The sequence below is a fragment of the Colius striatus genome, chromosome 12 (genome assembly GCF_028858725.1).
Source record: "Colius striatus isolate bColStr4 chromosome 12, bColStr4.1.hap1, whole genome shotgun sequence".
In the NCBI taxonomy this organism is placed as follows: domain Eukaryota; kingdom Metazoa; phylum Chordata; class Aves; order Coliiformes; family Coliidae; genus Colius; species Colius striatus.
Window position 1 is genome coordinate 2,217,655 of NC_084770.1, and position 22,093 is coordinate 2,239,747.

Sequence of the window (22,093 nt, forward strand, 5' to 3'; positions counted from 1 at the left end):
TCTGTAAAAAGAAGATTTTAAAGTCTTTCTAAAGACTGTTGGGGTTTTAAATTATAGTGAGAAACATCTGGCAAGTGGTCAGATAAGTGTATCACAAATTTCTCAATATGTGAGACTTGCACTTAGTCTAAAAATATTTTTGCTCTAAAGTGCTTTGAGCAAATTGTTCCCCTGCTTCATTGCAGGCCAGCAGACAGGCATTTTGTTCAAAGCATATTATTAATCTGCTCAGACAAAAACAAAATCAAAGGAGTTTAGATTTTTTTTCTTATCAAGTGGAGTAGTTTTTAAAAAAATTAAAGGTCTTGAAGTTAACAGGTGACAGCATCCCAAAGTTTATTGTGTGCCCCTGATCCTCTGCACTCTCTTAACGGCTGGCAAACCTCCACATGCCTCACAATGGCAAAAGTTAAAGATGTGTTATCCTGATCTGTGATGTTTTTACTGTCCTTCCTTCTCCATTGAGTTGTCTTTAGCACCAGTGGATTGGTAAAATTAGTATCCCTATACCTGAAATACAGGGGGGCTAATACAAAAATACCAGATCTTTTAGCAGTCTATAGCAGACTGGTGTCCTGAGGTTGTGAGAATGGGTTTTTCTGCCAAACCAAAAAATCCATGGATGCAACACAGGCAATGACCATGACAGGAACCCAAACCACCTCTTTTATGTGCAAGCAAGAGGATGGGAAGTGGCTGCCCATGTCCTAGATGGAAGTGTGTGCCTGAGTAACCAGTTCTTAAGAATGCCGTAGGTCTGCCTCCACCTGACATGGGTAAGTTGCCACCCCCAACTCACACTGTCTTCCTTGTGTTCCAGGAAATCCATACAGACAGGGGCAGGATGAGGATGTGACAGAAGGATCTGCAGGCAGAACATCACAGGCAGAACATAAGGTAGCTGAAGCTAAAAGTGGTTGCTAGCAGTAAAGAGCTCAGGGAGTTGTTGGAGAGCTGAAGGTCTGTCACTAGCCATGCCCGTGACCCAGTCCCACATGGCGTGTGCAGTGGGGATGAGGGAAACGGCAGTGGGCTGTGCGGCATGAGAAGCCTGTGGTACGGTCAGCCCCAGCCTCCCACCTCAGCGCATTGAGGTCAAGTCAGGCGCCAAGCCCCAGGTGCTCGGTCTTCCCGAAGGGCTGGTGAGGCAAGCTGAGCTGGGCGACCTGAGAGAGGTAACGAGGGCTGAGGCAGTCCCCTGAGCCAGCGCGGCTCTCCGCGGACGGCTGCGGGGATGGAGCGCAGAGGCCGCGCGTCCCGGCCCCGCGCCTGCGCACTGCCCCGCGCTCCCTGCTGCTGGGCGGCGGCGGCGCCTGCGCGGGGGCGGCGGCTGGCGGGAGGTAGCGCGGTTCCGGCGTCGGCCGATTCGCTGCGGCGCGAGGCCGCGGCGCCCCGCCCCGCCCGCCCGGCGGCGCTGCGCTGCGCTGCGCTCCGCCATGAGGCCGTGCCCGCCGGCGGCGGCAGCGGCGCGCGCGCGAGCGTGAGGGCGCCGCCGCCGGAGCTGCTGCTGCGTCCGCCAAGATGGCGTGCGTGCTGGAGGCGCCGCTCCGCATGAGCGTCCTCTCGGTGAGTGCCGCGGGCCCCGCGCTCGCCGCCGCCCGGGAGCGCGGCCGCGGGGAACGCGCCCGTTCTGCCGCCGGGCTCGTCCCGACCTTGGCTCTGCGTGAGGGCTGGGCCGCGCGGGGGGCCCCGGGCACCTGCCGGGCCCCTTTGTGTGGCGGCGGGGGGGGGCCCGGAGCGGGCCTGGCGGGCTGGGGCGGCGGTAGGGAGCTCTTGCCCTTGTGACAACCCCCCTCCCCGCCGTTCCTCCCACCGCCCCGTCGCAGCAACTTCTTCCTAGAGGGAGCTTGCTCTTAAAAACAGCGTTGCCGCCTTTTCAGAGGCGTCTCTGCCCCATTTTATTAGGGGCACCGGCTCTTCTGGTGGATACGTTTTTACCTTAAGACGTGACTTACGCTCCTTAGTTCTCCCATAAATGTGCTCGGTCCCTCCGAAACTCCTACTCAGCAAAACAAGAGGTTTGGTGGGCGTTATTCGGGGCAGCGATAAGCGAGGTGCCGCAGGGGAGAGCGGGCTGTCTCTGCGGAGCGTCCTGGGCTGGTGGTGGCTGGCAAAGCGCGGGCTGGCGACCGCGGGCTGTTCTGGTGGCAAAACGCTGATCTCGTCATAGATCTTCAGGATATCACGGTATAGCCTTGCTGGCTTGTGCTGCAAGATGTGTTGCATCTGTGGGCAGGGCGCTGGTGTTGCGGAAGGGGGTCTGACAACTGCCGCTAGTTTCCTTGGGGAAAGAAAGCTGAGCGCAAGTAGAACAGCCGATGGTGGCTACTCCAGTCCTGTTGCTGCTCAGCAGCATCGTGTACTGGGAGTAGCAGCGCAGAAGGTATGGTTTGGGTACTGCTTAAAAGAGCCGAGATGTGAGGCTTTTTCTTTCTTTTATTTTTTTTTTCCCTTTAGAATTTCTTAATAGGTAAGAGAACTGTGAAACTGATGATGTTGATAATACTTTATTTTTGGGGAGTACCTGAAAAACTTGTTTGCCTGGATATGAATGCCCTTCTGCTACGTATTGCAAACCTAGTACTATGGTAAGGTGAAAGCCAGGATATTTTAGAAACAGAAAGCAATGGGATCTTTGAAATCCAGACAATTTTTTGCATATTAATACACAGAGCAGATATATCTGCTGTTCTCAGTCATAGTGTCTTATATGGTGGAAGTTGATCTCTAGGATTTATGTGGCATAATTTAATAGTATTCCTGGAGACAAAGGAGTCTCGCTGCCTCTAGATGATGATTCTTCTCTCGGAGTTGTGTGAGACCACAGGCAAGAAGCTGCTTATGCTTCTGACATCCAGGTGGGGAAGCAGGAGCAGATTCAGCTAGGGAGTAGATACGTGTGCAAAAGCAAGAAGAATTTTCATTTCCCTTGTGTTTTTTTCAAGGACAACTCATAGGGAAAAAATGGGAAAAGTGTAATAAGTTGAGCTGGCAAAAATTAAAAGACGGGAGATAATGGAAATGCACCTTGGCACATGCTTATGAGAACCTGGAGGGAAAATTCCCTTCCTCTTTCCCACCCTGTTTTTTTGGAATGCTTGCTATCTCCAACTTTGGATCTCCTTAAAGGGAATAACAATGATTGGTGCATAAACGTTTACCTTACAAGCATGATCCTGTTGCTGAGACCATTTGTCTCTTTGTCTCATAAAGTAGCTGTGGGACTTTCACAGAGGACATTGTACTGCTGCTCCATTGAACTTGTTGGGGGGGAGTTGTGTCCTTCAGTATGTAGGACAATCTCTGAAATGTGTAGATATGATAAAGTAAGTTACAGAAAAATGGTTTGATATGAGATTCATTATTTTGGAGAGGTTCTTTGTGGGTGTGCTTCTTGAACAACATTAACTGCTCTTAGAAACTTTTTTTTCAGGAATTCTTGTGTTTTCCTCTATAGTACTTGAACATAATAAAAGTGGAATCTAAGGCAGTGCCGATCACTTTGATGTGCCCTGTTCATAAGCAACCCTTACTTGCATTGACTTGTGACACATTATCTACATGAAGTACATAGTTTTTGAATCACACTTGACTGCGAGATTAATTCTTTGTGTGGATGTTGCCCACATTATCACAACTGTGATTTTTCGTTGCTACCTTGCCTGATAGGCTTTGTACACCTGCTGCCACATTGACAGTTTGTCACAGAATCACAGAATCTCCAGGACTGGATGGAACCTTGAAAGATCACCCAGTGCAACCCCCCTGCCAGAGCAGGACCATCTAGAGTAGGTCACATAGGAACTCGTCCAGGTGGGTTTGAGTGTCTCCAGAGGAGACTCCACAACCCACCCGGGCAGCCTGTTCCAGTGCTCACTCACCTGCACAGGGAAGAAGTTTTGCCTTATGTTTCTTTGGAACCTCTTCTGTTCTAGCTTGTCTGTCATTATGTGAATTGATACAAGCCATTACAACTCCTTTTTCTTTTTTTCTCTCCCCAGGAGGTAACAGCCAGTAGCCGCCACTACGTTGATAGATTATTTGACCTCGATCCTCAGAAAGTCCTGCAAGGTGTCATGTAAGTCATCTGAAAAACACTTGGGCTGTTTGTTGTGTGTAGGCTAGGTTTACTGGAATTCCACTGGAGTGATATGTCAAGGGCAAGAAGCTCTTCTTACCTTTTTTTTTGTTGTTTGAGAAACCTTTTTGGCAAATTGCAATGCAGACATGCTGGTATTGCTTTAGCAGACATCGCTCTATATAATGCAGCCTCTCAGTTCCCAGAAATGAAGTTAAACATTCTGTGAGCATTCCAAACATTTTTTAATACATTTCTTCCTTTTGGCCACCTTTTGCTCCTTTTCCAGGTCTGCTGAGACTCTTCTCTCATTCCACTGGCACATCAATGCACCTGCTTTTTGTTTTTTCCCCTGCTGGTGTGCCTGCACATTAGCTTTTTTTTTTTTCCATGCATGGCTTCTATCTTGCTGATGGGAACTGTGAGCTGAAAGAAAATGCTTCCCTAGAAATTTATTTGAATGCAAATTATGTTTCAATGCATCTGTTGCATGGCAGGGGTAGTGACTGAAAGAGTGAATAGAGGACTTGCCCTGCTCAACAGGTAGTAAAACTGGTGCAAAGATCTGGATGTTTTCTTGCTGTCCTTGGGCTACAAGCTTTCCATTATAACCATACAGCAATGTGGCAAGCAAGACCTTGCCCAGGATTGACTTTTGGTGATGAAACTAGGCCTTTTCAGGCTTACCAGTAGCTCTCTAAGCAAAACAGCAGAAGACATCAAAGGACCAAGAGGATCAGAAAGCCAAGATGGTTTATTGTGTTGCTTAGGACAGTCTGAGGTTACTTCCAGGAGCAGATGAAAAAAATTACTGCAGAAGGTGTCCCAAGATGAATGTGTGAGAATTAGTGTCCCTTTGAAATATGTGAAAAGCTAACATACATAAAGCTGTCCTGGAAACTGTATTGGTTGAAACACCTCCCTTACCTCTGTAGAAACTTCAAGTACACCAGTGTAACTAATGTACAAGTTCTTAACTCTTTCTTGTAAGAGACTCTGATTTCTCTTCCACCCCTTGGCCTTCTGGGTCCAGTACTCATAAGGGCTGCTGTGATGACCCTAGAGGCAGGAATGTGTCTCTGCTGTGTCCCAGAGGTTTGACTAAGCCCCTCTTTTCTCCTTGGCAGATGCTCTGAGCCCTGGGTGGCACTGCCTCCCTTCGCTCCTTTCTTTTCAAACGACTGGAACCCACAATCCTTGGTTAACTCTTCCCCGTCTTTTGAGGTGTTATTCACATCTTTTGAAGTTTAATGGATTTCCCAGAAATGAAAGTCTTAGGCAATGTCTTTGTCTCAGCTAACCGAAATTCTTCACCTTGTCCATGGATGTCAGTATGTTCTATGCTGAGGTTGAGCATAGGAGGAGTTTCCTGACATTCAGCAAATCCTGTGTGGTAGATGTGTTGTTTTCTGACCATTGGTGGATAGGTGTGAAGTAGTCCAATTTAGAAAAGTATATATGTAAAAGTAGAATTTAGAGTAGTTTACATAGACAAAACTTCTTTCAGCCCAAAATTCTCTAGGCAGAAAAATACTGCATTGCCTGTCTACTTTTGATTTCCCAGTACCCGAAGAGGTATTGAAGTTGAAATGAACTTATATTTGGGGTAGAATAGAAGAGGATTAAAGTTCTGCCAGAAATGTCTGTCAGATGCTTTACTGGATATTCTGCATACCTTGCTGAAAATCTTTGGTTCTGAAGGTGTGCTGGTTATTTTTTTCCTGCATCCCAGCTGAAAATATCGATGACCTAGATTTTTATTTTGATTGATGGACCTGTACAAATATCAAGCATCTGAAAATAGGCCATCTGAAGAGGCTTTGTTTCTCTAAGAGTGTCTTCAGTTACAACAGTCCTGTTCTTCCTATGCTATGAAAAATACTTGTATGAATAACTTGAATTTTGGGGCTTTTTTTGATTGCATCTTTGCAATTTTAATGAAAAACCACTTCTGAATGAGGTTTGAGGAAGGTCAAAAACAGCTAAATGTTTCTTGAACTTAAAAACCATGCCAGTCCAGTTATCATCTTGTTACTTGAGAAAGCTTTCCATTACGTATTCTGAAAGTATTTAAATGGTCAAATCTCTTTTATTTTCCTTTCTTTTCCCATGAATTGTCAGAGAGGTTGTATTCAGAATCTTCTTTTGTTCAGATGATGAAGTCTTGCCTGGTTAGGAGCTTTTTCCTTTTCCTCCTCATGGGCAAACTGAGAAACCATTTGTCTGGTGTTGCTCTGTGTAGCTCTCGAAATGTGAAATTTCCTGCAGAACTTTTGTTCACATCATTTCTATTATCTGGGTACTGATAGTAGGTAGGAAACAGAGAACTGTGTGTGTCTGCCAGGAAATCATGAATTTCAGTTCAGGATATGAAATGTGGCAATTCTTACAAGGATGATTACTACCTTTTACTGTATCTGAGAGCAAGCTAAACTGTACTAGGCCCACATCTTCATACCCACATCTGTATGGCAGTGGATGTATTTACTTTTCTATTTACTGTTCTTAGAAATGAGTAAGCTTAATATCATAGTTTCCTTCTGTAAACATAAACTCTGCATCATGGCCATGCTTGTCCTTGAGAGGTCTTATAGATTTGCTTTGTGTCTACTTAGGTACTTTTCCAAAACCCTTCATCTGCTACATACTGTTTGACAGCTCAAATTGTCTCCAATAGCTTTTGACTGCCTTCTGCAAGGTCAGCATTAATGTCAGGTATGCAGCTATCCAGTACATTTAGTGTTGACAGTGCATAGGCTACCTCTGACAGATACTGTAGAGTATGAAATACTGTGTTTTCTCAGACATTCTCTTAAATGTTTTGCTGCTCTTGGCAGAGGAGCAGAACTTAGATAGCCCTGTAAATTTCAGTGTTGTTGTAAAGAGCTTCATTTGTCCTAAGGTGGTTGCTGCAATATCATTCTGAGCTTGGCAGTGTGGCAGTATATACATACATATATATATATATATATATATATATATATATATATATATATATATGCATTTTAAAACCAATGCTGGGTGGTAATCCTTATACTGTTACTTGCTTTTTACCTGATCTTAAGCTCAGGATCACATTGTTCAGATGCAAGACTGATACCATTTTCTTTCTCTCCTTTACTTGCTGGTCAGGGGCTTTGAGAGATATTTTGTCATGCTTACATTAAGTCTGTCTTTGGAGAGGCAATCTGTCATTCTAAGGGGAACTATGTAATTTCATCCCAAGGGCTGGTTTTGAAGGGAGTATCATTTGAGACAAATCTGGCTTACTCAGGGTCCCAACTGTTTCTTGTCAAGCTGCTCCTCAGCAGTCAGAGGGTATCATCTTTTGAAGCTTGTAAATTGTGGTGCACTGAGAATTCCTAACAAGCATTTTCCAAACTTGTGTGTTTTGCTTCTTTCATTTTCCTTAGGAATCTCCTATAGAAATGACACTTGGTACTGAAAAGCCTATTTCAAAGTGTATGTCTTCAGTAGCTTCCTTTTCCTAGGGAGCATGTCTGGTGCTGTGATGGGAACAGTAGTACAGATCTATGTAGTACATGTAATTTGAGTTGTATATGCTTTCTACACTGTATGATTTTTGAGTGTTTGAGAGTTGATGATGTTGTTAAGGGAAGTATAGTAGTTGGCATATGAGTCGAAACTTGTGAACCTCTGGGACAGTTGCAGGTTTAGAGTCTCTGCAGACTTAGGCTGACCGTGCTGCTGTGAGTAGTGGTCCTGCTCAGTGTTCTGAAGGCTCTGAAATTGCCATTTTAGCATAACCAAGATGTACCTTTGCTGTAAGTTCTTGGATGCAAAGTTGAGTGTGCATTAAAAGCTCCTCTAAGGGACAATAGGCTTGCATTTGACTGAACATCTTTTGTAGTGCTTGCTTGTTTCTACCTTCTTCAAACTGAAGGTAGTCAAAAGTCAGAAAGAAACTCTTATGTTTTAAGCTGTTAAACTGTTTTTGTGGAATGTGTCTTGTATTTCTTTTGTAGGCAATTGCTTTGAAATTAATTGAGAACACCTCAATCAGTGCATGGTTTTACATCCAACATTTTTCATTGGTGTATTCTTGTAGCTGAAAAAACTATTCCAGGCATGTGTTTAGATGACTCTATAATAGTGTCATGTAGTTCTCAGCTATGGCAGTTGGAATGAGAGCATCAGTGCAGGTTCCACATGTGTCTGCAGGGAAAGCTATGTGAAATATAAGAGGCAGCTTCAGGGAGTGGAAAGAGAAGAAATTCCCACCTCAGTTGTAATGAAGCAACAGGTACTCCTTTCAGACAGTTACGAAGAGGCTATTTCTCTGTCTCTTGTTCTTTGTATGTCTCAGTGGGCACTGCTGAACCTAAAGTTTCTGCAGCAGTGGTGTTTTGTTCTTTTAATATTCCTTTGCTTTACCAGAATGGCCATGTGAAAGCAAAGCAGTCCTTAGAGGATTGTTCCAGTTACACTTTGCCTCTGTACATTTTAGATCGGTTCTATTCTCTTCTAGCCAGTACTTTGTAGTAAACACATATTCTTTCAGATGGAACGAGGAACCTTGAGGTCTAACTGGCTAAGAACAAGTGATGTAATTTTTTGAAGTGTCGTTTTTGTGCAGCATTATTTTCCTGTTGAGGGAAGAGGCTCCCAAGTCTCCTCTGTTGCTGCTTTAACTGCAGGATAGGCTCTCTGTGGCTTGGAAATGGAAAGTTTCTTCTTTATATTGTGGAATCTGACCGAAATTTGAGCAGATTTAGGTGATGTGGAGAGGATACTGTGTGCACTGCTGCATTTATCCCTTTCAGGAGGTGAGCTGGGGAATCTAATAGCTAGACAGGCTTTTCAGAGAGATAGGAGAGGAAATTGAAAGGCCTCAAATGTCTTTTGAGAATTAAGTAGTGCTCTGTGAAGAGTGGTTTTCAATATAATAGGTTTTGTAGAGTCAGGTGGAACTACAGTATAGATACAGAGGGAAGAGAGTAAAAAGCAATAAGAAGAAAGTGTGTTTCTGTCATAAAATAAGATACTCTCTTGTTTTTGTGCTTGTTTTATAATGCAGCACAAGGTACAAATGCATAATACTATTTTTTGCAAGTAAATTGTAACTCCTGTTTAATATTTAGAGGTGGGCTGAACTTTAGGAAGTGAGGTATACCTATTACATTTGGCTAGCAGTCTTCAGCCTAATAGGGTTGTTTAATATTTCAAGCCTTGCAGTTGCCATGCTGGGCCTGTGAGAGAGGGTTGATGATTATTGAGTCTGCTTCAGTGCTGCCTTTCTGAAGGGCATGGAGCCATTTTTTTTCCAAAATTCCCTCTCTTGATGCCAACCTCAGAGTAATGATACTGTTACTGTGATGGTTTCAGGCTGTAAGAAGGGTGAGAGGAGAAACAACTTCTATCAGGCTAGCTGATGAAGAAAATCAAGTGAGTATTGGTCACAGAAGTCTTGAGATTTGAGTTAGAAATGTCAGACTTCAAGCTGAATACTATGAGGTCATTTAGAGTTTCATTCAGCTTGATTAATTTGTTAGACAAGCACAGAGGAGAGGTGGTTGCATGTATGGGAGGACAAAATGTAGCAAGCAGCTGAGGGAGAAATATGGCCTTTAAGGGGAAGGATGTGTATGTTACTGAGACTAAACTAGAGATTGGGCTTGAGAATCAGCAATGGCACTGAGTTAGTGATTCTAAATATTCAGACTTGATTTTTTTGGTGGCTTTAAGGTGTCAGTTCAAATTGATTGAAATGAGAATGAAAAAAAATATTCCTCACTTTGCAAACAAAACTCATTTTCAGTGTGCAGTATGGAACCATGTTCTTTTAGACTGTCTCCCTGTAAAAGCTTGCCATTTCTAGTAACATGTAAAGGACAGAACTCCGTTCACCAATTTTGTCTGCCACATGATGAAAATGATCTCAGTAGGTATGCTGTACTGCTGGTGCTGAACTGATAATTTCAATGTGTTGAGGTTGCTTTGATTTTTAGTTTTTCTCAGGGAATTATAAAGTAGCAGGAAGGCTAGCTGGCAAAGTTACTTGCTAAAACTTCAAACTTGCATTGTCTGAAGTGTCCAGTAATTTCCCCCCAGTGCAGAATGTGAGAGTTAATTTGAGTATAGGTACATTGTAGAGTTTCTGGCAAGATGAGTGGTTGCTTAACACCCATTTAAAGAAGGGGATTTAGGCATGACTAAAGCATATGAAAGCCAGTGCATCATCTTAGCTGACAGGCATTTGGAGATGAAAATCTGAGGCTGTGTAGATTATTATAATCTAATAGGTAGTAGCTCTGTCAAAATAACAGGTTTTGGTGATCCTTCAGTGATTGCTGGCCTAAGTTGAAATGGACAGTGGTGTATGATATTATGAGCTCGCTTCTGGGAACAGCTGAGCAGGTGCTGGAAGGCTTTTTTGAGATATTTCCCTGTACTTAATGAAAATTAAGAGTTCTTTATGTGAATGACTTGTGGTGGACGACATTCTTTCAGTAGTGAGTGATGGACTTGAAAAGGGAGAATGGACAAAAATGACTTAAAATGAAGAGGCAGTAAATGAAAAATAGTGCTAGAGAAATGGAGTGTTACAGGATGTCTCTGCTTAATGAAATGTCATTTAATTGTTTTGCTTCAGCTGTGGGATATACTGCTAAATGCTGAAGGCACTACTTCATTCTAGGAGGGGAGATGTCCTTGAAGGGGGACAAAGACATTAAAAAAAACCCCAAGTAACACCATTACTTATGTTTTTTGGTTTGAGTCATTCATCTGAAGCAACAGTGGTGAAGGCTGTTTCAGGATAGCTGTGGAAGAAGTATTCTGCAGTTCAGGTGCCACAGCTGCAGATCAATTGCAGAAAAGTCTGCTCATCTGCAGCTGTTTTCCACACACCTCTTTGATGATTCTTTGCTGTTACAACCTATTTTAAATAGCAGAGTGTGATCCTGAAATTGAATTGCTTAAAATACACAGCTTTAGCTATGGTTTGTGTGGTTCTGTTAGTCTGGGGTGAGGGTTTTTTTTGCCTTAAACATTAATGTAATAAAAGCCAGGTTCATTCCTGAGGTTAGGAGACCACATTTCTACCGATTAGTGATCTCATGCAACTTGTAGCACAATTTCCAGACTTGGTGCAAAGGATGAAGCGCTAAAACATGCTTGAGAGAGAGAGATGGGAAAAGCAGCATCTCCTGTTTTGTCAGTAAGCTTAGAGATTTTAAAGGAACTGGAGTTGAAACTGCAGCCAAAGACATGAAGAGCTTTAGTTGTTAAGCTTGGTATAGAAGGCTAGCGTGTCAACTGACTGATGCAAGCACTTACATGAAAGTGAAGATTTGATAGGAGTGGTTTCTTCAGTCTGTCACACACACATAGTGAGATAAGTACTGGAAACGGGGACAGATTCAGGGTAGGAGTGAGATAGATTTCTAACTACAGGTACAGATCATTGAAACAGCTTACTTTTCTATTTGGTGGACTTTCCTTAGTAAGAAAACTTCCAACAAGGTAAGTTGCCTCTCCAGAGGATACTTCAGATAGGAGTTCCTGTGGTTTCTGTGGCATTGTGATGTGGAGAACTTAGATGAAATTATCACTTTTGTCATTATACATGTCAAATTGTACTGTTCTGCATTGCGGTGGTTATAGCCATGTGCTGTTTTTCTACAGCAATTTGATTTTAGGCAGTGTCTGAGAATACAAAATTAAGGTCGGAAACAATCATGGATTTAGGATTTCCTTGTTTAAATACTGAGTTTGCTTAGTTTGCACTGTATGATAGTTGTGTAACAGTTTCTAAGTGTCAAAACTCAAAGGAATTGAGTAACAGTGTCTCTATATGCCTCTTCATTCTTTACAGTAAAATCTGATTCTTTTTCTCTGCACCAACTGATATTTTTTGGCTGGGGTTAGAAATCTTGAAGCTTCCCAACTTGATGATTAACCCTAAAAAGAAGCTGATTTATGATTTCTGTGGTTTGCTTGAGCTGGCAAGAATTTTTAACATTTTCTTGACTTGATTGGATTACTAATCATTTTAGTACAGACATGCTCCCTGCTAAAGAAGCAGAGAACAACGTGCCTTTTTGGGTAGTGAACACGTATTCAAGCTGTAGTAGCATCCACCTTAGAAATGAGTTCTATCAGAATAATGGTGGATGTAACATGCAAATGGCCATAAATTCCTCATGTTGATGGTTTTCCATCTGTCCATAAAAATGAGACAATGGTAGGAAGGGAGAAGGAAGAGGAGGCAAAAACTACAGAAAGCGTAATTGTCAAAACTTCAGCTCCACATTTGCTAGTTTGATACTGAGACTCTCCTGTAGTTAGAAACTGTTAGAAACTCCTGTAGTTGGGACAGACTGTTTTTATTTGAGCTCTGTCCTTATATCAGCTACTGCTACGTCAGCTTTTTCAGCATTTGCATTTTGAGTTTTAGACAAACTTTTCAGCATGATACTTTGCGTCATTCTATTGTTGGTAGTTGCAATCAGCCTCTGGTAGCTAAATCTTCTGTCTGACAGTGCATTGTTTTAGATGCTTCCTCTGGGTGTAATTGTCTCGGAATCTCTTGTAACTATTTAATACTAAAAGTGAAAGCAATGAATTGAGTGTCTAGGAGTACTTTTTCTACTGTGATTGCTCATCTCACGTTTGTCCTTCTCTGTCTAGGAAACTCTTAAATATGGCTACCTACTGTTTTCAGAAGCCATAAGATGACAAAATATCACACAGGCTGTTTATTTCCTCCTCTGCATTTCTGTGTTGTTCCTATTGCTCTTTCCTCATCAAGTCACTCTAGCTTGTTTCAAGATGTTTTGTGTTGCTTTGCTAGAAGGTGACATAAGAAAGCACCAGGGCATCCTATCAAAATTTTAAACTTTCTTCTATTTGTGCTTGATTTACTGTATTTAAAACCTCTCACTGAGTTGTCCATGTACTCATGTTGCTTTCTCAAGGTCTCATTTGTAGAAGAGGTGCAGGTCTCAAGGCTTGCTGGGAAGGCTTCAGAGGTCTTTTCTTGCTCAGCTGGGAAGTTAGCTCATAGCATTTCAGAGAACTGCACATTAACTACTAGACTTGATCAATTTCTACTTAGGACAAAGGTCAGCAATGTAAGCTGCTCTATAACAATAATGTGTATTAACAGACTAGAGTGCTGGTTTTCTCAGGACTTAGTCATTTCATAGTATTGAGTAGAAACTGAAGACCTTATTTTACCTGCAAGTTGTTATATATAATATTACTTCTTGCTGGTGTGAAATGGGATGTATCTATGCCTTTAAACAATTGCACATTAAGCATCAGAAGAAAACCATATTAACTTCATACATAATTGGTAGATAGTTCCTCTTGAAACTCTTGTTGAGCTGCCTTTGGAAATGAGATTTTTTTGGTGAGTTTAACGTACTCAAATGTTTTATTTTACAGTCATACTGTGCTAATACACTTAGGAAACTAGCATGCATTGTATTTTATTTATAGCTGATTAATTGAACTCAGTGCTTCTGGTTTACTATGTTCCAAAAGATTGTTAGAGCTGATAAACCACACCTGAGAACTTTTTTCCCCTGTCCTGGAGTTTTTAAGAAGAAAAGGAATCTTCTTTGCTTTTCCAATCTCTAGTTAGTTTTGTAACTTAAAACTGAGTGGTCACAAGATTGAATTGGTGAGACTATATGCTTATTTCTTTAAAAATCAATAAGAAATGGAAAAATCTGGTTTAGACTTCAGGAAGCACGATTTGCAAGCACTTAGCTAGTATCTCTTTGCTGTACTTTTTGTTGGCAGCCTATGTTATCCTTGCTTAATTTTTTTTTCACATGTTTGTTGCATTACAGTAAATGAAGCACAAATATCAGTTATTACATTTTAAATCTGTGCATTAAGATTATTATAATTCAAGTTGTTTTGTTCAATGACTTTAAAATCAGTTTGAATATAATCCATAAGATTTAATGCACAGGATAACATAAAGCATCCCCAAACCAAAAAAACAACTGACCTCAAGTGTATCTTCAGACCTCTGTCATATGAGAGCTCCATGGTTTGCCTTTGGCTCTGTAGAAAGCTACCTTTATGAAGCTGAGAAACTAAGTAGTGCTGGAGCGTCATAGGCACAGGTGGAAGATTTGCATCCGAGTTCTGAAGTGGCTTATGCTGTGCTGTACCTGGCAGTCAGGTTGATAACTTACTTGAGAGCTTGGAGCTGGTTATTGGAAAGCTTCTCTTGGATCATTGTCTTCTCACAGATGAGACCTAGCGTCACCATAGACTTTTTGAAATTCTCATCTCTTTGTAATGTGTTTTTGCTGCTGTTTCCTTCTTACTCGTTTCAAGGACTCTTTTTCACAATAGGGAGTCATGGGAGCAGAATTAAAGTGAGTATCCAATTTTGGACTTCAAATTTCTGAGGCTTCTTTGTTACTTCTTGCAGAAGATAGTTGTCTTTACTGCTGCTTCTTCTTGTGTGAATCTCATCTCAGATCTGTAATCAGTCAAGCTCAAACTTGTTGGACGTGATGTTTTCAAGTCAGGGGAGTTGCCCTCAGTTTTTCCAAGGTTTGTGATTCACCAAAGACCATGTAGGCTAACACAGCATGTGATGTTTCTTCTGAAGGAGATTAGCTTCCCAATGAGGAAAATCTCCATAAAACATAATGTGAAATCACATAACTATTTTCCATAGTAAACAAAAAAAAAAGTCTGCTGTTACCCAGCATTGGATTACAACATGTTAAGGATATTCTTGGCTTCCTGTGTATTGAAGAGGTTAATTTCTGTAAGTGGCAAATTTGAAGAGATAAGTGTGGCATGGAACTTGGGAGTGCTAAGGAATAATGCACACAATCATGGTGATCTTTCCTGAGTCCCATTTCTGAGAGTTTTTGATCACCTAAACAATTTGAAGATGTTTTACTTGCTTGCAAGTTGAAGTGGTCGTATATTACATGTGTTTTGTGAGAAATCTCAGACTTGTGATATTTCTTGTCATGAATTTTTATGGTGAACCTCATCTGAGTCAGTCACAGATCAGGACTGTGGCCTCACTAAATCTCTCCACTGGAGTGTTGTGCAACTTGGACATGTTTCTGCTACTTCTGAGAGGATCTCTAAATCAAATTCCAATAGGCAGTACTTATTACATGTAAGGTTAGCAAGCCATTCTGTTGTGGAGTTGGTGCAGGAGTCAGAAGTTTGATGTTGGGTTTTTTGGTTGTTTTTTTTGTTTTGATGAATGTGTGTTGGTTTTGGTTTGTTTTTCTCAAACACAAAATAATGTGTAAAATCACCTAAGCAGTGCATTAACATGCCACCAAAATCTGTTTAATCATTCTTCAGAATGCTTGGCAAATGCCTTCTCTTTACCTTCTTAAGATGCCTTCACAGCTACATGACATGATGGAGCCTTTGTGATGACTTTCAGACCTGGTGCCTAAGGATAACAGGGAAAGTTAGCTTTTTTGGAGGTCCTGGAGTGGCCTGAGCTGTTTAGTACTTGAATCTAGCACCTCTATTGCTACAGTTTCCATTCTTTTGAGACCTCCGATCATTGCTTCTGCCACTGTTTTGGACTGACTCTTGTATCTTAAAAACCTCTAAAAGTGACCGGGTTATTTGGGTTGCGAGTGTTCAGCATAGAAACTGCTAAAGAACTGTTTCTGAGTTTGGTGAAATCTTGAGAAGTTAGCCTCCATTTGCCTAGAATTCCTAGAGCACTCTTCTGTGGCCATGTAACTGTGTACAATGGGTGACTGAGTCACATGGAGAAGTACTTCAGGAAGAGCAGACAATTACCTTTTACTAATTGAGGTTTGTAAAGATTCTGTTTATGCCAGTCCAGATATTGCCTGCCTTGGCTAAGAAGTTTCTGGAACTCTGGGTATAATTAGCCACTGATTAATTTATTACTTTTGCAACTACTAACGCTATAGTTAATCTAGTTTTGTTTTTTGTTGATAAAGAATTACATGAATTTAGATTGTTGTTCTAAAGGTTCCTACATCTAGAAAGTTTCCTGGAGATGTGCCATCTTGATTTTCTGAAACTGGTCATGGCTTCCTTTCAGATTCTCTGGGTGTTGCTACGTGTTCAATATGTTCAAATAAAGAAAAAAGAGACTTAAGAGGTGGTATTGATTTTAGGACATGGTAGCAATTTTCTGAACAACAAAGCTGCAAACTGTAGGACTGCTTAGTGTGTGCAATCAGTCTCCTCTGTCCTAAATGCTTCCCTTGTTCCTTTAGCTAGTAAGAATGCCTTTAATGTATTTAACCTTTTGCAGCAACTCTGAAATAGGGAAGTGCTTTTGTTTCCACATTATTTGTGGGATTTTGACACACAGATGTTCAGGTGTCCTGCTGCAATTCACAAAAGGCCTGTGGGGAAGAGGAGAGTGAAAGCCTGATCTCTGGAGACTGGTCATAGTTCATTATTTTGTTGGTTTGTTTCAAGGGGTTTTTTTTCAGCTTGTCATTTCCTGCACTCAGTAGAGTATTCAGTTAACACTTTAAACTATCAACATTTAATTTCCCAACCAATAGTGATTTGTTTGGGTTTTTTTCTGTTAGAAGCCCAGTGGCTATATGGACACAGAAAACCAATGTCTCTAGTTTTCCTCAATAATGAGAATTCTTCATATCTGGTGTGGTTGTGAGAGCGTTTGGGTTTTTGCTTACTTGCATAAGTTGGGACATAATGTAATCACAGAGCTCTGGGATACTTCTCTGTGGACTGTGGAAACTGTGCCCTGAAGTGCCAGTCATTTCTGTAGGTGCAGCATGGACATGTGGAAGACTTGATAAGCCTTCATGGAAATAGTAAATTCTATAGATTAAGCCCTCAGTACCTCAGCATAATTTACCAGGGTTTGTTTTTCTTTCTGGATTTACAGAGATATGAAAAATGCTGTAATTGGAAACAACAAACAAAAAGCCAACTTGATTGTTTTGGGAGCAGTTCCAAGGTATGTCCTTTGCTACTCTCCTTTTCACTGATTCACAAGAAGTCTGGAATAATGATCCTTAGATCACAGGCACTTTTATGTTTTAACTTTGTAGTTGAATGCATATTATCTGTAATGTAACTGAGACATGAAATATCTGTTAAACTTACATGAACAGGCTGTGGAGTAATGCTTTTAATTTGGAATTTCACAGAATTTTCTAAAGGAGTCTTGGTCATTTTTGTTTAACTTCATCAGCTCAGGAATGAAATCTCATTTCTGAAATTGATATTAATCATGTGTGAAAGTGGTTTTATCTTAATCCCGTTGCCTGGTGTGTTCAGAAGTGAAAATGTGTAAGGTTATGTTACAAATACAGTTTTAAAATGTTAAGCATCTGAGAATTTGCTGGTCTTCTGCCTGCTTCAGAAGATTAAAAACATTGCTTGTACTTTATTGCTGATTTACTGCTTCAGCTGATGTTAATGTTTTCTGGGTCCTGATTCCACTAGCACAAATTTCACAGGTAACTTTAGCTACTGGATTGCTCACTTCCATTTCACCCTTCTTGAGCTTGCTTGCAGCCACGATTTGCAGCTATGGAGAAGACAAACATTGAGCACTGCATTACTTGTGCTAGCAATATGGTATCCACCTGTGATCCTTTGGCTTAAATGGCAACTAGATCCCAAACTGTCCTGCTTGAGAGAATTTCTTCTGGCTTGCCAAAAATGCATTTTATTTGCAGGGAATAAATCTCTAGGGATTAGCTGTGGGGAAACTTCCATCTACCAGACCTGCTGAATTAGCTTCCATTTTGACCAAACAGACGAAGAGAAGACTTCATGTGAGACAAAAAGATGAAAGTGGACATTTGTTGAAGATTATGCAAAGTTTAAGGATTTTTTTTTCTGCAACAGGCTCTAAGGGATTCTTGTGACTACCACTGATTCTTGTGGTTCCCATTTTAAAAGGGACAGAAGATTGTAGACTTCACATTCCTTCGGGTTTCCTGCTTTTTGCTGCTACTTATTCTATGCTCAGTAATGAAAACTCAGAAGTTTTTTTTCCTCTGTTGTTAATGCCTTCTGGCTGCCCAAGTAAATGATGTAGTTAACCTAGAACTGCAAATAAATGAAAAATTGGGTGTGGAGAATCTTAAAAGGTAAACTGGTGCTTGTTCTCACTTCAGTACAAGTTACCCTCAAATGACAGGAAATCTCATGTCTGGGCTTTTCAGACTTAGAGCTATAGATGAAGGCAAATTGGTCTGGTTATGGTGACAAAAGAAAGTCCTCACTGGCTAAAAGTAAAGCGGCATCATCTTCCCACAAGTGCCTTTCTGAAGGCTTCAGAATTTCCTCAAAATGTTGCTGACAGACTCAAATGGGTTATAGACCACTGGGGTTAGAGAACTCCTGTCCCTCTTCCTAACACGCAATGGGAGTTCACTGGCTTTTTTGACATTCCTTCTAATTCATGAACTGACCACTGAAGCCCTTAAGAGTATGGAAACCTTTGGAATTCCAATCTGCAAAGCCAAACCTTTCCTTCAATAGGAGTAGGAGTATGTAAGCTAACATTCTTGGTTATGAATCTGCTTCACAGAGTTAATGAGGAGAACAGTTTTCTTTTCACAGACTTAGATTGTGGTCTCCCAGGGGAAGTTGATGCATCTCTGTAATGGCATGAGGATTGTTAGAATTCTTCTGCTGCTCCTTTGTCCTGTAGCTCAACTTATTTACTGATTTCTTCTTTCTTCTTCAAGTATTCCTCCAACAAGCTTTCAGAAGAATCCCTTTAGACACAAAGAACCCTTTTAGATTGCTGTTATTTAGTGAAAAAGAAAACAGTAAGTTGAGATATTAGAACAAACTCACATGAAGTTTGGAAACAAGTCTAGGAAGTATCTTTTGTTTGAAACTGGGTCAAATACTATAAGTAGGAATGAAATATCCCTGTTACTTTAAAGTACGACACGGCTGCTTGATTGGAAAGAAGTACAAAGTCCTTTGAAGATCTCTGTACAGGAAGAAAAAGTCAGGGAAGAATGACTGAATCCATGAGTCCATGAGCCAAATGCTTAGTGGTGTCATCTTTGGACAAAGAGATACCTTAAGTTAATTTTTTTTTTGTAACTTTATGTAGTTTGTGGGAAACTGAACTTCAATTAGCTACATTTTGAGGCTGCTGAGTTAGTGAGCAGGTTAGGTTCTGTTGTAGGCAGAAGTTATCGCTCTTAAGCTCCTTCTGAATTCATCAGTAAACAGTTAGAGATGGAATTGGGTTTTTTACAGCTGTTGTTTTTTTTTTCTTAGAGAAGCATTGCTAAGTATTCAACATGCTACCACCTTGTTGTCCTGATGCTGCCTTTTATTGTAAACATAATCTGATGAGGTGGTGACTTAGATTCAAAGGGACTTTCAAGCTTCATGCCTATGTTTTGATTTGAAATGAGTATTTCTGTAGTATTCCTGTTCCTAATCCCTCAGGGCTCAGTACCAACAACTGTTTTCTTGCCTTCCCTTGACTGAAAACCTTTGTTGCTAGAAGTGCTGTTTTTGTGGCTTGTATCTCCTCTTTCTGTTGCCTCGGGATTAGGACTTTATTCCAGTAACAAAGATGCCTTTAGGGGCTTTGATCCAGGCAGTGTATATAAAGGTGCAGGTGAAGAGCTGATTTTACAGGTCTCCTCTGATGAAGGACTCTCACAGAAGCACCCTTTTGTGCTTCTGGTCATATCCTACTAATGCCTGTTGTGATGACGTTCATGTGACTGCCCAGCAAACTGCTTCAGCTTCATCATCACAGAGAAACTGTCTTTCAAAAAAAGCAAGTATTGTTCTGTGAAGTATAAAAATAGAACAGATGAGCAGAGACATAGGAGAGAGTGAGACTGCCCCATCAGCACCTTGCAGTGCTGAAAGGCTACTGATGGTGAGTGACAATATATTGAATCATTAATGGAAGTATTGAAAAGCAAGCAAGACAGTAACTTCAAATGATTTAATGACTGCCTTGGACCAAGGTCAGTGACTAGAGGATCTGTCAAGGTTCCTTACAGCTCTGGTTCTGTTACCACCTAATTGACCTGCTGACTGCAGAAGTTGTAAGGTGTCCAGCTCGACTTGTACTGTGTGACCACTGCTAGGGGTATTAGGAAGTGTACTAGTCATCAGTTTTGCACATCTTGAAACATTAATGATTTCTGGTATGTTACCGGCTTTCTTTCAAGACAGTACAACTACACATAATATTACTAGGTCTGTCATACACATTAATGAGGGGTTTTATCCAAACTTCTTGGACATCTTTATGAGGTCAAGGCACAATTATTTCTTGATGCCTTGTTGGCTGCACTTCACTTTGGGATCATCTGTGTTGTGTACTCCATAGGGTAGGGACCTATGCCCAGCTGTAGTTGTTTGTGGGCTTAGGTGAAGGAGCTTTATCTGCTAGACTGATACTTTTAAAGGCCTCCTTTGTTCTACAGTGGTGAAAGAGGTAGAGAGCAGAGCCCCAAATGTAGGTCTCCTGTGGTTGTCCTTGCTTTTTTCTTCAAAGCAAGTTGGGAGTCATGGCCTGTTTACATAATTATACGCCTCTTTATGAGGGATAGCCCTCACCATGAGGGTTATGTATAACTAGAACAAGGTATTCTTCTAATCCAGCTATGAAGTACACATGAGTCAAGGCAAATAGTTGCTGTCAGCAGAATTCCATTAGAGCTGGTTTTGTTTAAAAGCTTTGCAGCTCTCTCTCTGAAATGCCTTTTCTATAATCAAAAAGGAAGTTGTTAATATAAGCTATACTTCTAAGGGCACCTTTTAAATTGCGTGTTTTGATTAGAATTTTAAGTTTCAGGTTTAAAAACATCATCATGTCAAAGGAAGCTTTCTGATATCTCCTAGTATCTGTTCCTAAGCAGCTGTAAGAGTCCAGGTTGTAAAAAACTGTTTAAAAACCTATTCTTGGCATCCTCTTTCACGTGCAGATACTGACCATTGGGCAGTGATACTAGAGTGGGGACATGATGTAGCCATTTAGTCTACCATGGAGAATTTTAAAATGTAGGTGAATGGGATGTCAAAGACTATAGCTTAATTTTGTTTTAAGGTTGCTTAGCATCCTCAGACAAAAACCTTTCAGAGTTGCATTGGCTATGTGAACAGCAGTTTTCCAGATGGTGATTGTCGGCTGTCTGATTCACTGATGTTTTAACATGGAAAGAATAGTTTCATGTAGCAATTTCTGGAAGTCTCAGAATAAATTATGCATGTTGGTGTCTTATAAATGGAGCAAACAGTTGAGTGATGAATTTACTCCTGAGACATCAGTCTTGAGCCAAGTGGTAAGATGGTTGAAGCAAGACTGGGTGAAAGTGATGCTGTTAACAGATTTCCTGTAGAATTGGTGCCTGTACAACAAACAGCTCAAATCATCTCAAAAGTAGTCTTGTTTTGGTGATGGCAACTGACCTAGTTCTATAAAATATTTGAGCCTATGTCATACTTTAAAATAATACTAAACTGAATTGTTGTCATTCACTGTGTAAGTTAAAGTGCTTTGAGTGTAAATTTACTGCTGTTAGGCTTAGGGTTTATGTGTTCATCTCACATATTCCAGTGTAAATGGCTTCAAAGAAAAGGTGTGTTTGCTGCTTAATACCTTGTGGAGTTGTTTGCTAAGGAAAAATAGAGTAAGTTTAGCCCATAGGAGCTGCATATTTGACAGTGCTAATGCACTTGGCAGGGAACTTTTCTTATGTAGTAACAAAAAGGAGAGGCCATGCTCTAGCAACTTCAGTATCCTTTGAGTTCCTTTTGCTCATGCATGTTGAACAACATTAGAAGGCTGGTAGCACCTTGGGGTGGGAACTAGGAAGAAGGTTAGCAGTGTTACATGTTCAGTGAAAGCATTCACATGACAAAAGGGTGAATCAGACTAGCACCATGTTGAGTAGCGAGAGTTATTTTCAAATTAAAGTGATCATTAAAGAGAAAGATGAGGAAAAGCTTGATCTAGTCCTTATATTACCTGAAAAATGTGCTTTGTGCTTTTTTAATTCAGAGCTGTTACAGCTCAGCAGA

The 22,093-nt window shown here is 41.0% G+C and overlaps 1 protein-coding gene across 7 annotated transcripts in view; it reads left to right on the top strand.

The window, feature by feature from the left end:
- Nucleotides 1-817: 817 nt before the first annotated feature.
- Nucleotides 818-22,093, top strand: part of ARMC8 (armadillo repeat containing 8) — a 59,782-nt gene continuing 38,506 nt past the window's right edge. For 5 of the 7 annotated variants that reach the window (XR_009819521.1, XM_062005754.1, XM_062005757.1 and 2 more), the window contains exons 1-3: nt 1,445-1,566; nt 4,002-4,078; nt 16,953-17,024. Coding sequence is in view for 6 of the 7 variants with exons in the window: in XM_062005754.1 (XP_061861738.1) it covers nt 1,522-1,566; nt 4,002-4,078; nt 16,953-17,024 (194 nt within the window). In the remaining variant the exon portion in view is untranslated. Of the gene's footprint in view, nt 898-1,444; nt 1,567-4,001; nt 4,079-16,952; nt 17,025-22,093 lie in introns of those variants that run through there. The other 2 variants (XM_062005759.1, XM_062005755.1) reach the window with 2 other exon arrangements.